General features: G+C 58.1%; 1 protein-coding gene across 2 annotated transcripts in view; it reads right to left on the bottom strand.

Moving 5' to 3' along the window:
• Window positions 1-475: 475 nt before the first annotated feature.
• The window catches only part of LOC116951081 (A disintegrin and metalloproteinase with thrombospondin motifs 3-like), an 87335-nt gene continuing 72285 nt past the window's right edge, over window positions 476-15525 (bottom strand). The window contains exons 10-22 of one of the 2 annotated variants that reach the window (XM_032969466.2): window positions 13097-13210; window positions 12700-12848; window positions 12210-12385; window positions 11614-11747; window positions 11033-11156; window positions 9274-9354; window positions 8068-8237; window positions 7581-7743; window positions 6983-7115; window positions 6538-6745; window positions 6173-6302; window positions 4215-4316; window positions 476-2221 (exon numbers count right to left, since the gene is read on the bottom strand). In XM_032969466.2, coding sequence (XP_032825357.2) covers window positions 1773-2221; window positions 4215-4316; window positions 6173-6302; window positions 6538-6745; window positions 6983-7115; window positions 7581-7743; window positions 8068-8237; window positions 9274-9354; window positions 11033-11156; window positions 11614-11747; window positions 12210-12385; window positions 12700-12848; window positions 13097-13210 — 2133 coding nt within the window. In that variant the 3' untranslated portion in view covers window positions 476-1772. Of the gene's footprint in view, window positions 2225-4214; window positions 4317-6172; window positions 6303-6537; window positions 6746-6982; window positions 7116-7580; window positions 7744-8067; window positions 8238-9273; window positions 9355-11032; window positions 11157-11613; window positions 11748-12209; window positions 12386-12699; window positions 12849-13096; window positions 13211-15525 lie in introns of both variants that reach the window. The other variant, XM_032969464.2, reaches the window with a different exon arrangement.

Genomic DNA, 15525 nt, shown 5'->3' on the forward strand with positions numbered 1-15525 from the left:
TGGTTGGCAGCTAAAGTTCACCGGCCAGTTAAATGAGCCCCCCTCCCTACGTGTGCGCCCAGTGTGTCCAGCGTAGTGTAACCATCGTACACATTTGAGGTTTCCATAGCCTTGATTTAAAATGCACGCTCGGACTTTATTGTGCACCCTGTCGTCATCGCCGTTACGCCTGCTGGTGTGTTGTGCGTGCACACCGGCGCCGCCGCTGCTGCTGCCCACAAGCCGCCTTGGTCTACGACAAGCGCTTGGGACGGAGTCTCAATCGGTGAGCCCGCGCGTCTGCACCCACTGGCAGCGTCCGTCACCCTGTCAAAACTCCCATTGCACTGCTCAGCCACTGTGCTCTACGGAGACCGCGTCTGGCAGGGGGGTGGGGGAGAAGTCGAAAAACCCCGAGCGAAGTCGGAAAAACGCGGGAACGCCTTAGCCGGCACCGTGCCTCCCGCGCACGACGCAGCTGGACAACCACGCGGCGTGCATCTGCATGAAGTTTTTATTTACATCACGTGACGTAACCGGGTCCCGGCTCTCGCCGACGCTCTGCACGGATCGGTCCAGGCGGTCTCTTCCGTCGACGGCTTCTCCGTTGGTGCCTGCAGCTCCAGCTCGGGAGAGATTTGGCCGCGGGAAGTTTTAAATAAGGTGCAAAAGGAGCGGCGTAGGTTAAAAACTGCTAAAGACGAAGAGAAAACGTGCGCTTTGGGGAGCCCTCCCTGAATACTTTACACTGCTGCCAATACACAGGAATACAACTGAGGTGGTGCTTAAAAAAATCATTTAGTTACACTGAAGCAGCTTATTACAAAACAAAACCTTTAGCTTGCTAACAACAAGAGGCCAATAAATAGTATCGCTCTGCTTTGTTCCATATATGTACACGTACTATACAAGTCTCAAATGACGTTGCTCGAGTTTCATGTTAACATGAACCGTTTGTGTGCAGCTTCCAAGGCAAAACGAAACTTTAAAACTACAAACTCGAGCGCCGCTCCCCCCCCCCCATTCCCAAACGCACGGGGACGGGTTCTGCAGGCGGGCGTTGCTGATTGCGCAAATACTGACGTGTGAGCGTATGTACAGTGCTTAATTGGCTTGAGAATGACCCCTAATGCGAAACACATTTTGCTTGGTGGCTAAATTCTCCAATGACCCTTCTTCCCACTACCCCCCCCCCCCCCGCCAACACAACTGGTTAATTGTACACGTCTAACTTTCTTGACGGGATGACTTTCGTGTTAATTGTTAAATGCCTGCGTTTTGTGAAAATGCCATTGGGGGGGGGGGTGGGGGCAGGGCGGGGTGGTTGTGCAAATTCAAAGTGAACGGGTCCACTTAACTGGACAAGGGGGTGGCGGCGGGGGTGGGGGGGGGAGTAAAGTCCACTTCTACAATAAAAAGTTAATGCTGAGAATAAGAAAAATAATAAACCACAGCAAGCGGAACGGAGTCCAGAGCTAGAAGCAGAGGGGGAGATTGAAATGTTTGAGATGGTCGTTAAAAGCCAGGGGGTGGGGCCCTGGCGCGCGCCGTGAAGTGATTCAACGCTCACTTCAGTGTCCAGCGGTGCGCACATGATCCACACACTGCCCCCGGGGGTGCGCTGCGACGGCGTGGATGGCCGGCGACGGAAGAAGTCGTATCCTCAAAAGTGCTCGTTTCCGAAAAACGGGCGACGCGAGCGCCCCCGTCTCTCCCCGCGACCGCAGGGAAGGTAATTCGGCGTTCGCAAACCGGGGGGGGCGGCCGGGCCGGCGGGGCGTCGGGGAGGATCCTCATGTCTGGCCGCGCGGCCCGTCGGCCGCGGCCGTCCCGTCCTCTCCTCCTTCCCGGCGGTGGCCGTCTCCCTCTCCCCACAGCGGCGCCACCTCCACGATCTGCACCGGCTCGAAGTCCTCCTCCGTGTAGCCGTCGTCGTTCGTGTCCCGCCGTCGCAAAAACTCGTCCGCCGTCGGCGCCCCGGGTCCCGCTCGCGGCGACGGGCGTCCCACGGCGCCGGGGACGGCGGCCGCGGCGTTGCCGTGCTCGGACGACGGCGCGTCGAGCGGCGAGGGCGTGGGGTCCGGGCGGTCGCCCCGCGGCTCGCCCGGCTTGGTGGTGACGGCGGAGGAGGCCTTGCGCTTGCTGCAGGACTCGCAGCACAGCTTGTTGTAGCCAGGGATGGAGCAGTAGCGCGCCAGCACCTCCATCTGGCAGAAGATGGACTTGTCGCCCTGGCACGGCTCTTCTGAGGCAGAGAGAGGCGGGGGGGGGGTGGGGGCAGTGTTTGCGTACCTTGTGGCTCAGTTAAACTTAAGTGCGAGTTGCCAAATGTCGACAGAGGTGGTCGCCCTACAGATGGACTCATCCCCACCATAAGAATGTGGAGTCTCCTGCAGTGGCTGAGGGCTGCAAACCGAGAAATGAATGCCAAGCCAAATTCACTTGAGTGGGAAATGACGTGGGTAAAGGTGGCGCCCCTGTTGTGTATCCACTGCTGGACGAGGGTCTCCGCACGCCTGACTCACGCTGGTCAGTGGGGGTTGGTGAAGGGAGCGACACGTGTTGTTGCAGCAACTTGCTCATGTTGCTGCAACAACACGCGTTGCTGCTGCTGCTGCTGCTCATGTTGCTGCAACAACACGCGTTGTTGCACTTGGCCCCGTGGTGCCCACAAGCTGTGCAGCCTATTTGGTGAGTGGTGCCTTGCCCCAGGCCCGGCCCTCTGCGAACCGTGGAATGACCCTCCACGTGCGTTCCGGGTCATTTGGTCTTTACGCACTTAGCGATGTTGACTTTGTGTGCGGCGGTGCAGGAAATGCATTTTAAGAGACGATCCACATCCTGTACCTCCTTCAACACAAGGAGTTGCCATATGTTTTTTGTTCCAGTGAATCACCACAGGTGAATGTTTAAAAGTCACATTAATCATTAATGCTGCCTTATAAAAAAAACTATCGTGATATTTCTTTTCAGGCAATGGCCTTTATTTAAAACTTTTGCTGGCGAAGGCAGCGTTAATAATGGACGGGTTGTGTGCATTAGTTTTTGTGCGCCATTGCTACAGCCCTTTCATGTTGTCTGTTTAATTCTGGCTTCATTGTAATTGACAGCAGTACTTTCTGCACCAGGTAAAATAAAAACCTGGCAAGCGTTTGTGATTGCAATATTCGGAGTTTTTTTCCCGAAAAGCGCTTTAAATAGAAGGCGCACGGAATCCGCAACGCTTTCCAGCACGCGTTTGTCTGAGGAACTAGATTACGCAAGCCGATGGAATAGCCACCGTGGGGGAAAATGCGTTCGCTTATTTTTAAAATCTCCCTTTGTTGTCAGGTTTTATTTCCTTCCCAGGTTTTTCGGCAGCGCTTTTGATCGGTTTTGCCAGTTTTTAGAGGTCACTCGCGACTCGTTTTTGTCGTGGGGGACACTCGTGACTCGTCGTGGGGGGCACTCGTGACTCGTTTTTGTCGTGGGGGGCACTCGTGACTACCGTGGGGGGCACTCGTGACTCGTTTTTGTCGTGGGGGGCACTCGTGACTCGTTTTTGTCGTGGGGGGCACTCAACTCGTTTTTGTCGTGGGGGGCACTCGCGACTATCGTGGGGGGCACTCGTGACTCGTTTTTGTCGTGGGGGTCACTCGTGACTCGATTTTGCCGTGGCCGCGCACTCAACTCGACTCCCTGTAACACAAATGGCGCTTTGACCAGGATAATGGCGCCTCGGACATACCTGGCAACCGTCTCTTCCAACGCCAAACGTGTGCCACCACAATCATTTAAGAGAAGGGGTTATTGTAATAAATAAAATAGAATGAACCCAGAATTAAATGGACTTGGTGGCACGGTACCCAAGTTTAGATTTGAGACTCAAATGCTTCCACAATTGGCAAACCCTGAGGAATGGAATGATGGCAAAGCACTAAAAAAAAATTAGGACTGTGGTAACCCCACTCTGAGCAATGAAATATCACCAATAACAGCGAATTATGAGAACCGTTTGAAACTAGTGGGGTCACAAGTAAATCGGTACGACCCAAAGTTTTAATTAATTTGGCTCGTGTCATTTAGGTGACCCAAGTCACTTGCGAATGAGACTATTCTGGTCTCTTAAGTTCTTGCCTCTGGTTTAAACACACAAACCTCACTTTTGCTACCTTAGGTAGTACCGATTTCTGCTTGTGGCCCCCTGGAGCGACACATGAGCGCAGTTGGTGCTGCCACCAGTGCAAAACACTTACTTGGTGAGATTTTGTGAATGGGGCTCTCCGGGTCGGGACGGGAGAGCCACGTGATGCGCGGCTTCCTCTGCACCGCCGTCTCGGCCTGGGCCATGCCCTTCCCTGCCACGAGAGACCACACGGGGTCACTGGTCGCGCCGTGCACGATGGGCACACATGCGGCACACGTGTGGGCGTGAGGAGAGCGGAACTGGTCTGGTGGAAATCATAATGTTCAATCGTCGTTCATCATCATGTACAGGGGCGGAGCCAGGGGGGGTGACAGGGGTGACATTCTGCGTGTAAGTGTACGACACTCGGTCTGGCGGACTCCGTGCAACTGCACTGTCAGAGTGTGTCGTCAACCGATGGCATCTAGTTCAACTCTAATCATTCTTGAAATTAAAATTTGTTGAATGTCACCCCGGCCTGAAATCCTGGCTCCGCCCCTGATCATGTATGTATGTATGTTGAACTTTTTCTGGGTTCTTTCGGTAAAGTCACGTAGAATGGAGATAAAATAAGAACCCAGAAGATGAATCCCTGCAGTCACGAAAGCTTTAAATCGAAATTTATGTTGAACTTGTTTCTCACCGTACGTAGACAACACTGCTGATGGGAGGTGCGGCCTCATCGCGTTATGAGAACCGGGCGCAAATACCGAACCTGCCAAATTACTGATTATTACACCCGCAACGCAGTTTGTGGCTGCCCCCGCAGTATTCAATCGGTGCAAAGAAATGACGTCGTATGTGGAGGCAGCCACCCCCCCCCCCCATCCCCTTCGCCCCCTCCACCATGCGGTGCCTCATTCCAGAGCCACCCGCCTGCCACGTGAAAAACAAATGATTCACGATTTAGAAATTGTTTTTTTTTTGGTTACCGTTGCCAAATTCCCAAAACATGTTTTGTGCTCAAACTGTGACAAGTGTATGGCAGCTGGCAAAGGCGGAATGGATTTTTATTCAACAATGGGCATGCTGGAGCGGGACGTAAATAACCGGCCGTGAACAAAAATACAACTTTTTAAAAACAGTTGACTTATACGCTCGTGACCTTGAGCCAGTGCGAAGAGGGCACGAGATTTTCCGCTCCGGTGATTGTCTGGCACGCGACGCTCCACGTGCCATCCGGTATTGCCCAAACGCGGGCACGGCTTGGCTGACACGGTGGCCGTGTCCGAGTGGTCAGTGATATTCATGGCAGGAAAAGTGCTCGCGTGTTGTGTGGGCTTTGCCACCGCTATTCCAGGATTCAGAAACAGTTCTCCTACACTCCATGGTCTGTTCACACATGAGTGAAATTGACACGAGGTATCTGTTTCATGCTTCTGTAATGTACCGAACTTCATTGTCATCGTACTATGCCAAGTATAAAAACCGATTTGACCGCGCAGACTTAAGGTACGGGGTGGTGTTTGTGCAATAATGTTTATTTCTCCCGTGACAGTGGTTTTTTTGCATAGATTTGTATTTGCTTAATCACTGTACCTTTTTTTTTTACTTTTGTCATTTTGGTGACCCAGGTCTTGCGAATGAGACACTCTCGAGGTGTCTCGAAGTTCTCACTTGGTGAACGAGATAAACTCCGTGAGCCCACATGGAATGCGTTCCCCCGACGGTGCCGATTGCGAGTGCGACATCCGTTCGGAAACCCTCTGTTTAGCGTCGTCTGCCAAGGACAGAACTTGAGAAGCAAAGTCTCATTCAGTCTTATGCAACCACAAACGCCCCCGCAGTTTATTACTGTGGAGGACATGGTATGCTGAACTGCCGCAACCCGGTAAACATTGTTGCCGCCCCCACCCCAATAGCCGCTGGGGGTGCGATGATTGGGAGCTGGGTCAACATCACCAGCGGATTTGGATGGAGCAGACAGTCACTGTCAGGTACGCATCAGTGCGCCTGTTGGCACGCCTGATTTTAGGAACTCGCACCACTACCTGTCGCGTTCCTGTCAGGTTGCGCGGAGCCTCTCACCTGCACAGGGGACGAGGCGGCACACTCGCACGGCGTCCGGCTTGTCCCCGTCACACGAGCCGATGGAGTTGTCGCTCGCCCGGCACAGGACCTGCCGCTGCTGGATGCCCTCGCCGCAAGACACCGAGCACTGCCGGGTCCAGCACAAGAGCACGGAAACCACCGCCCCCCCCCCCCCCACACACGTAGCCGTTACGTCACCGTCGGGGCGAGTGCCGGCGGAACCCAAGGCAGGGGGCGGTGTGACCGGCACCACGTCGCCGCCGTCGTGTTTCAAAATGCGTACCCCATGCCTCCCCCCCCGTCTCTGCTCCCCAAGGGCCCCGGCGGCCCACCCCACGTGTCCCCCCGTGCGTGCGCGTCACCTGCGACCAGGCCCCCGTGCGCCACTGCGCGGGGCAGGGCGTGCGGCTGCAGGAGCGCCGCGTGTCGGGCCGCTCCTCGGTGCAGTACTTGCTGTGCACCGAGCGGTTGGTGCCGTCGTGCATGGCCTGCACGCAGCGCACCGTGCGCATCTGGTAGCCCGCCTTGCCGCACGTCTTGGTGCAGTGCTCCCACTCCTCCGCCACCCACCTGCCCGGGCAATAAAACGGCGGCTCGGTAAGACCGAGCGATCTTCTTGTTCTTCTGCATGACCGGTCACGCGACAGCATCCGGGGTTGGGGTCACGGTGTGCCGTCATTTGGAGGGCCTCGCCGCTGGTCGATGGGCGACTTTGCGAGTCGGTGGCTAAGTTGGCGCGTAAGTGGGGGCGACTGGGTGACGAGTCGGCGGGCGACTGGGCGAGCGAGTGGCGCGGCGAGCCCCCACCTGGGTTGGGTACACTCGTGCAGGTTGCAGCGCCGCCGGATGGGCTTGGGCTTGCGGCTGCCGTTGCAGAAGCTCTTGTGCACCATCTTCATGTTGGACTTGCGCCGGCAGCCGTACTTGGTGTACTGTATGCCTGTGGGGGGTTGGCGCACACGCGACAGCGTCACCGCACGCTCGCTCCCACGTGGCGTCAACCTTGCGCGCGGAACCGTTACACAGTAAAACCTTGGATTGCGAGTAACTTGGTCTGCGAGTGTTTTGCGAGACGAGCGCATTTTTTTTTAACAAGTATTAATTTGATAAACGAGCGAGGGTATTGCAATACGAGTAGTAGTACGTATACGCTTTGTCTGCCGAGCGTCACGTGATCGCAACTGATAAACGAGTGCTTTGATATACGAGTGCTTTGGATTACAAACACGTTTCCGGAACGAATTCTGCTCGCAATCCAAGGTTTTACTGCACTCTCCTCTGCATCACGAGTGGAGCGCGACAACCATTACACCACAGCGGCGGCTGCCTCCGCTGCAGCATTGCCAATTTCGGAGATGCCGGCCCGCCGTGTTTGTGTGCGGCTCGTTCGCGAGCACCGTCGTACCGCTGCCGCACGGCTTGGAGCACTGTGTCCAGCTCTTGAGGGCCCACTCGTAGGCCTCGGCCTCCTGCAGGACGTTGTTGTTGCCGACGGGCGGCAGCGAGTCCTCGTGGATGATGTAGCGGTACGTGAGGCTCGACTTGGTCTCGTTGTCTTGGGGCAGGATCTGACCAGGCGCCGAAGGAAAAAGGTATTGTGGTGCAGCCCTGAGATTCCATTCCCAAGGCAAACTTGGCACGTGGTTGGAACCGATGAACTAACGTTGGCCCGATGGTCTGTTTTCTGGGAGGGCCTGCAAAGGGTAATTTGGCCTACTCTTCCACGTTAACGAGACGTGATGTAAAAGTTGGGTGTACCCACGCTTTTACCCACCACACGTGACCTGCCGACTGACTCACTGTGGTGCGCCGATCTACAGCGCTGGGTGTAAACCGAGGCGGTGAGATTTTGGCAACTGGCACCGCTCGATCGGCTACCACCCGGCACTCACCAGCACCACGATGGGCTCGGGCAGAGGCCCCGTGGAGCGCAGGAACTCCTTGCCGTCCTCCACGGAGTAGTCCCACTCCAGGCCCAGGTCGATGAAGGTGCGGGGGCTGCGCTCGCGTTCCCGCGGTTTCCCGCTCAGCACGAACTGCCCCGTCGCCTGGTTCTTCACAGCTGGAACGGCGGCACGGACGCGCACCGGCACGGGGACGTCAGCAGCGTTGGCGGCATGGGGCTAGTGGCGGCGCCGCTCGGCACTTCTGTCGAGCAGCGTCCTCGCAAGTTGGGTGCCCCCCGAGTCGGGGGGGGGGTCACAAGGTCAAGAGCCTATCGCCCCTCCGGGGATTATAAAATGCTTACCACTTTATTTGCAGTCGACAGTGGTAGTACGGTATTATGATGGAATGACTGGCCCCCTGCCATGGAAGTATGGAAATGTCACCAGCGTATAAAGGCTGCCTAATAAAGATAAGTGGCCGACCTTTGCTTATTTGAACAAAGATTCTGTTTTTACTTTAAGTGTATACCGATCGATTGAAGAGGTTCCTTGTGTGCGTGAACATGCGAGTGCACGTGCGTGTGTGCACCCGGTGGGGGGTTGAACTTGAAAGCAAACGCGAAAATCATTTTCTAAAAAAAGCACAGACAAAATTAGGCTTAGGAATGTGAAACGTCAGTAAAAAAAACTATGGGAAAACATGCCGAGATTTATGGATTTTTCTTTCGTAAACGGGGCTGAAATTTAAAAAACACATGCCCGACTTCTAAAAGTAACTCGGCGTGGCGGTAATTCCTCCAACGGGGCCCAGGTCAATATCTTCGGAACGCGACGCGGCCGAGTGCCACTGTGGATCAGCCACCGCAGTGTTGGCCATGCACAGGCTTAGCCACCGCCGGGGGGGGGGGGGGGGCGGGCCCCCCACGGAGAAATGCGTACACGGCCCCATTCCTCGCACCACAGGGCCCGTGTCGACCGCGCTCCGCCGCTAGCACCGGGGCCCCCCCCTGGGGTGAACCGAGGTCGACCGGTGCCCAGGCCGGCAGGGAGCGCCAGAAACTCCGGGTGAGCACCAGGGAGCAACAGGAAGCACCAGTGCTTCACTCGCAAACATGACGATGGCACCTCCACCCCTACACCCATTTAACCCGAGTGTTGAGTTCATAATGGCCGGGCATAAGCTAGGGGGTAGGAGGGGGGGGGGTTAGTTACCCAGGTTGTGGGGCGATGCTTCTGCTTCATTCACCATCAGGTGCCTCGCTCCGGCGGGGATGTCGAACATCTTGAGGAGACCTGCAGAGGCACAGCCACGGCGCCGTCACATTCACGGCGACGTCACGGCCACGGCGACGTCACATTCACGGCGCCGTCACGGCCACGGTGCCGTCACATTCACGGTGACGTCACGGTGACGTCACAGTCACGGCGCCATCACATTCACGGCGACGTCACATTCACGGCGCCGTGACGGCCACGACGCCGTCACGGTCACGGTGACGTCACAGTCACGGCGCCGTCACATTCACGGCGACGTCAGTCACGGTGACGTCACATTCACGGCGACGTCACAGTCACGGTGACGTCACAGTCACGGCGACGTTACATTCACGGCGACGTCACGGCCACGGCGACGTCACGGCCACGGGTTGATTTTCAAAGCGGCCAGTACCAAAAGGCGCAATCCAAGTTGTAATAGGTAAGGGTTGACGGAGGTTTTGATCTGAGCAAGGTTTTTCTGAAAAGAGCTTCGTGGGGGGGGGGGGGGGGAGAGAGACGACGATGACAACGGGAGGAGGGAATTCCAGAGAAGCCGCCCGAGGGAAGAGACTTTTTTGGGCCTGTGGGCCTGTTCTTCGCAACTGTGTTTATTATGTTTATTTGCCTGTCTCTCTGTCCACCTTTCCGACTATCTGTGTGTCACTACCTATGTCCATCTCTATGAATATCTGTCTGTATATCTGTCTGTGTCTCTGTCTGTGTGTGTGTCTGTGGTAGTGTAGCGGTTAACGCGCTGCGCTACGTGCCCGGCGACTTGGGTTCCATTCCCACTCACGGCCAACATCGGTGGCGATTATCTGAACCGGTCCTGGGCTTCCCCGAGGTCGACTCGCCCTCAAACGAGTACCTGGTGCGGCGTGTAGTAAACAGAGACAAAGGTGGCTGGGTGTGGTGCTGGCCACCCACCCCCTCGTGTGCCATGCCGGCCTTCACAGGTGCTCGCTAACAGCACTTGCCCCTACAGTCTGTTCAGGCTATATGGGGGGGGGGGCGGCTTTGTCTTTGTATGTTTGTGTTATTATCTTTGTATGTGTGTGTTATTATCTTTGTATGTGTGTGTTATTATCTTTGTATGTGTGTGTTATTATCTTTGTATGTGTGTGTTTGTTATTATCTGTGTGTCTGTCTCTATGTCGTCGAAGCGTTGAGATTTCCTCCCAATGGCTCTGTTCACAAAAGCTCTGTTGTTTGCTTTGCGAGGGTTTAAGAAGCAGCCAACAGCTTTTCCGGGTATTTTCCAAGCCGGGACACCACATCTGGCTTGTTTTGTTTCGTATTTTGGTATTTAATTTACTTGGAGAATAATGGATCACATTCCAAGAAGACATCATGGCTTTCACATGCGGTGTACTTTCCATTGACGAAGGGGGGTGGGGGGGGTGGGGAAAGAGGCACAGAGAGAGAGAAAGAGGGAGAGATTTGAATATTGGGAGAGGAGAGAGATGGAGAGGAGAGAGATGGAGGGGAGATTGGGGGAGTGAGGGAAGAGCCCAGCGGCAGACCGGACCCCTCCGCTCCGAGGGCCCGGAGCCTCGTCCACCGTGCGGGGAATCCAAACTTTGGTCTCCGTGTTCAATAAGCGTGCCGGCTCATGCGGTCGACCGACCGTCCGGAAAATATTTCCGCACCCGGCGCACCGCATCCAGCGTATGAGCGGCGCGCGCGAGGGGGGGAGGGTGGCTCGCGGACTCACCGGGCTTCTTGGGCGTGCGCGTGAACGTGCCCTTGACGGTGCGGCAGTGCGAGTTGTCTCCTCCGCACACCCCGCACTTGTCCTCCTGCTTGCTGGAACCCAGCTCCTTGTCACAGCCGACGGTCTGCGTGCGGGCACGGGGGGGAGGGCACGGGGGGGGGGGCAGCGCCGTCAGACGACGGGCTGCTGCTGCTGGCGCCGCTGACGCCAAATGGGCCGTGCCGTACCGTGCCAGTGGCGGTGGTTTCAATGCAGAAGGAGGCTGCCTGCTGCTGTGGCTCTGTTTGTGTCCAGCGACGGGAGGTGGCGGGGGGGGGGGGGAGGAGTGGTTCGTGCAGTCCGCTACAGACCGGGGGTGATCCGACTTTCGCCTCCCGCCCATGGCAAACGTCAGCAGCGACACCGAGTCCCCTGAGTCGACTCTGCTCCAAATGAGTACCCGGTTCCGAATCGCGGCACCGTGGCCACCGTTGACTCGCCCCTGCGGCCCGTCGAAGTAACGCGGAGGAGATCTTTGTCTCCGCGTGGACCCCCCCACCCCCCACCGTACCCCAGCCCGGCGCCGCACGTGGCACACTCACCACGCAGGCCCCCCGCACGCACACGCCATAGGGGTTGCGGTAGGAGCAGCGCGTGCCGTCGTGCACCAGCTGCTTCGTGTAGATCGCCTCGCCCGTCTCGCGGGACTGGCAGTGCAGCTCGCACAGCTGCAGCTCTGTGCAGGAGGTGGGGGGGCGGGGGGGGGGGGGGGGGGAGCGAGTGGGGGGGCGGGGGGAGGAGTCATGTGGCTGCACGGCGTCGGAATGCGAGCGCCCGACCGCTCCGCTGATGCGACTGGCGCGACGAGACGTGACGACACGTGTGCGGCACATGGCGATCGTGGTGGCGTTGGCGATGATGATGATGATGATAGCGGTGATGACACTGCCAGATTCCTCACCCCCCCCACCCCTACTCTACAACCCCTCGACTGGCTCCCAACACAGCCGGGGTGTGAGGTGGAGTCCTCGACGTTGGCAGAGGAATCGGTGACTACGGTAGTGTTATATTCTTAGTTTTTTCGGTAAAGTCACTTTACCGAAAAAACTAAGAATATGAATTACTGCAGTCACGAAAGCTTTAAATCAAAATTTACGGTAGTGTTGGCGGGCAGGCGACGGTGCGGGTCGGGCCGTACCGTTGGGGTGCTCGTAGGGCAGCCAGTGGTGGCGGGTGCCGGCCACCTCGAAGTGCGCGTTCTGCAGCTGGCACTGCTGGGCGCGGAAGTCGTGGTGCGCGCCGGGGCAGTCCTCCACGTTGCACAGCTGGTACTCGTAACTCTTGCCGGCACAGTCGCGCCCGCCGTGCGTCGGCCTGCCGCGGAGACCGCCTCCGTTTAGATGCGCGGCTCCGACGCGACGCGCGTGTGTGCGTGTGTGTGCGTGTGTGCCTGTGTGCGTGTCCACCCTCGTCCACGCTCGTGTCCATGCTCGTGTTCACGCTCGTGTCCGTGTTCACGCTCGTGTCCGTGTTCACGCTCGTGTCCGTGTTCACGCTCGTGTCCGTGTTCACGCTCGTGTTCACGCTCGTGTCCGTGTTCACGCTCGTGTCCGTGTTCACGCTCGTGTTCACGCTCGTGTCCGTGTTCACGCTCGTGTCCGTGTTCACGCTCGTGTCCGTGCTCGTACTCGGGGTTGTCACAGAGGCGCGTGCGGAAGCGCACGCCGACGCCGCAGGAGCGCGAGCAGGCACCGAAGCGGCTCCACGAGCCCCAGCTGCCGTCCTGGCGGAGAGGCTGGATCGCCGTCTGCCAGATGCAGTGGCCCTTGAAGCACCACTGGGGGGGACACACAGAGAGGGGACCCAGCAGCACACCGCGCTGGTGGTGAGGGCGGTGACGGCGATGACGGCGAGGGCGGTGGCAGTGAGCGCGGCGACAGTGAGGGGCGACGGTTCGGGGGGCGACGACGATGACGACGACGATGATGATGATGATGATGCAGCGGTCCCGACGGTGACGACGACAGTGTCTGGACGAGGGGCGACCCCCCCCCGCCCGCCCCCCCCCCCCGCACGCGACCCCACCTTGCCCGGCGCGCACTCCGTGCCGTCGAGCGGAGGCCCCTTCTTCGTCTTGCAGAAGTAGGGGTTGTCGGGGTGGCTGCACCACAGCTGCTTGCAGGGGTCGAACGTCCGGAACTGCGGCCGAGCGGAAAGAACGAAAATAAACTAAGCGGGGAAAAAGCGGGTCAAGGCCCAGAGTGCTGCGGTGTCACCGGCACAAGGGTGGGCCCCCAAAGATCAATTTGAGCAGGGCGAGGTGGCGGCGGTGACGGCGGTGACGGCGGTGACGGCGGTGGTGGTGGTGGAGAAGGTCTGCGATCCAACACCGTGGCAGCAAGGGTTGGTGGACCACGTGGATATTTGTGAATCTGTCAAAGCAGTCTTACTTGGCAAAGAGTCACTTTTCTGGGCCCAAAGACTCATAACTCTAAACCATAACAAAGTAAGTGAGCATAAAATCTCAACACCAAAACATTTCCTTTCAAATCTGAGCTTTTAAAATCCAAACTCATTCCTCCTCCAAAATTCAATGAGGTATCTATAAATGGATCATCCTGCACATTTTACTATTATAATTACGAGGACCCCCATACTGATAAAATCACGGGTGGTCACGGGGATCTGGAGCTGCCCGACTTCTAAGACCACATTTAACAAAGTGTCCTGGAAAAAACGAAACGAAGCTAAATACATCGCTGACACAACGTTTTTTTTTTGTAAATAATAATGGGTTTCGGAAAGGATGTCTAAAAACAGCAAATAATAATTAGGGAATTTTTCCAACGCTGCAAATACCTTCGCATTATCGGCGCGTTACAGCGACTTAACGCGAGGTCACGGTTTGCACGTGTAGCAGAACTAATTTAACACGCACATTGTTGCAACGAGGCTCGCGATACCCACAGCGTTCGGTCAACAGCGCCCAGTGGAATGTTCCACTCTTGGACCGGGGTCAGCCGCTCCACCACAGGGGTCAGCCGCTCCACCACAGGGGTCAGCCGCTCCACCAAAGTGGTCAGCCGCTCCACCACAGGGGACAGCCGCTCCACCACAGGGGTCAGCCGCTCCACCACAGGGGTGAGCCGCTCCACCACAGGGGTGAGCCGCTCCACCACAGGGGTGAGCCGCTCCACCACAGGGGTCAGCCGCTCCACCACAGGGGTCAGCCGCTCCACCACAGGGGTCAGCCGCTCCACCACAGGGGACAGCCGCTCCACCACAGGGGTGAGCCGCTCCACCACAGGGGTGAGCCGCTCCACCACAGGGGTGAGCCACTCCACACCACAGGGGACAGCCGCTCCACCACAGGGGTCAGCCGCTCCACCACAGGGGTCAGCCGCTCCACCACAGGGGTCAGCCGCTCCACCAAAGTGGTCAGCCGCTCCACCACAGGGGTCAGCCGCTCCACCACAGGGGTCAGCCGCTCCACCACAGGGGACAGCCGCTCCACCACAGGGGACAGCCGCTCCACCACAGGGGTGAGCCGCTCCACCACAGGGGACAGCCGCTCCACCACAGGGGTGAGCCGCTCCACCAGAGGGGTGAGCCGCTCCACCACAGGGGTGAGCCGCTCCACCACAGGGGTCAGCCGCTCCACCACAGGGGTGAGCCGCTCCACCACAGGGGTCAGCCGCTCCACCACAGGGGTGAGCCGCTCCACCACAGGGGTCAGCCGCTCCACCACAGGGGTCAGCCGCTCCACCACAGGGGACAGCCGCTCCACCACAGGGGTGAGCCGCTCCAACACAGGGGTGAGCCACTCCACACCACAGGGGTCAGCCGCTCCACCACAGGGGTCAGCCGCTCCATCACAGGGGTGAGCCACTCCACACCACAGGGGTCAGCCGCTCCACCACAGGGGTCAGCCGCTCCACCACAGGGGTCAGCCGCTCCACCACAGGGGTCAGCCGCTCCACCACAGGGGTGAGCCACTCCACACCACAGGGGACAGCCGCTCCACCACAGGGGTGAGCCACTCCACACCACAGGGGACAGCCGCTCCACCACAGGGGTGAGCCGCTCCACCACAGGGGTGAGCCGCTCCACCACAGGGGTGAGCCGCTCCACCACAGGGGTGAGCCGCTCCACCACAGGGGTCAGCCGCTCCACCACAGGGGTCAGCCGCTCCACCACAGGGGTCAGCCGCTCCACCACAGGGGTCAGCAGCTCCACCACAGGGGTCAGCAGCTCCACCACGGGCACGGAGAATTGGGCCAGGGGCGAGGACTGCTTTAACAAGCCGTGCACACGGCCATGCACAGCATCGGCACGACGTGGTGCGAGCATGGGTTGCAGGTGCGAGTGCGTGTAAGTGCGGGTGTGTGTGACTGTGACTGCGGGTGTGTGTATGTGTGTGTGACTGCGAGGGTGTGTATGTGTGTGTGTGACTGTGACTGCGGGTGTCCGGCAAAACAACCCCCTACCTCCTCGCGGTGCCGGACGGGCAACTC

The sequence above is a fragment of the Petromyzon marinus genome, chromosome 41, assembly GCF_048934315.1.
Source record: "Petromyzon marinus isolate PM22_M1 ecotype Great Lakes invasive population chromosome 41, UKy_Petmar_22M1.pri1.0, whole genome shotgun sequence".
Lineage (NCBI taxonomy): Eukaryota > Metazoa > Chordata > Hyperoartia > Petromyzontiformes > Petromyzontidae > Petromyzon > Petromyzon marinus.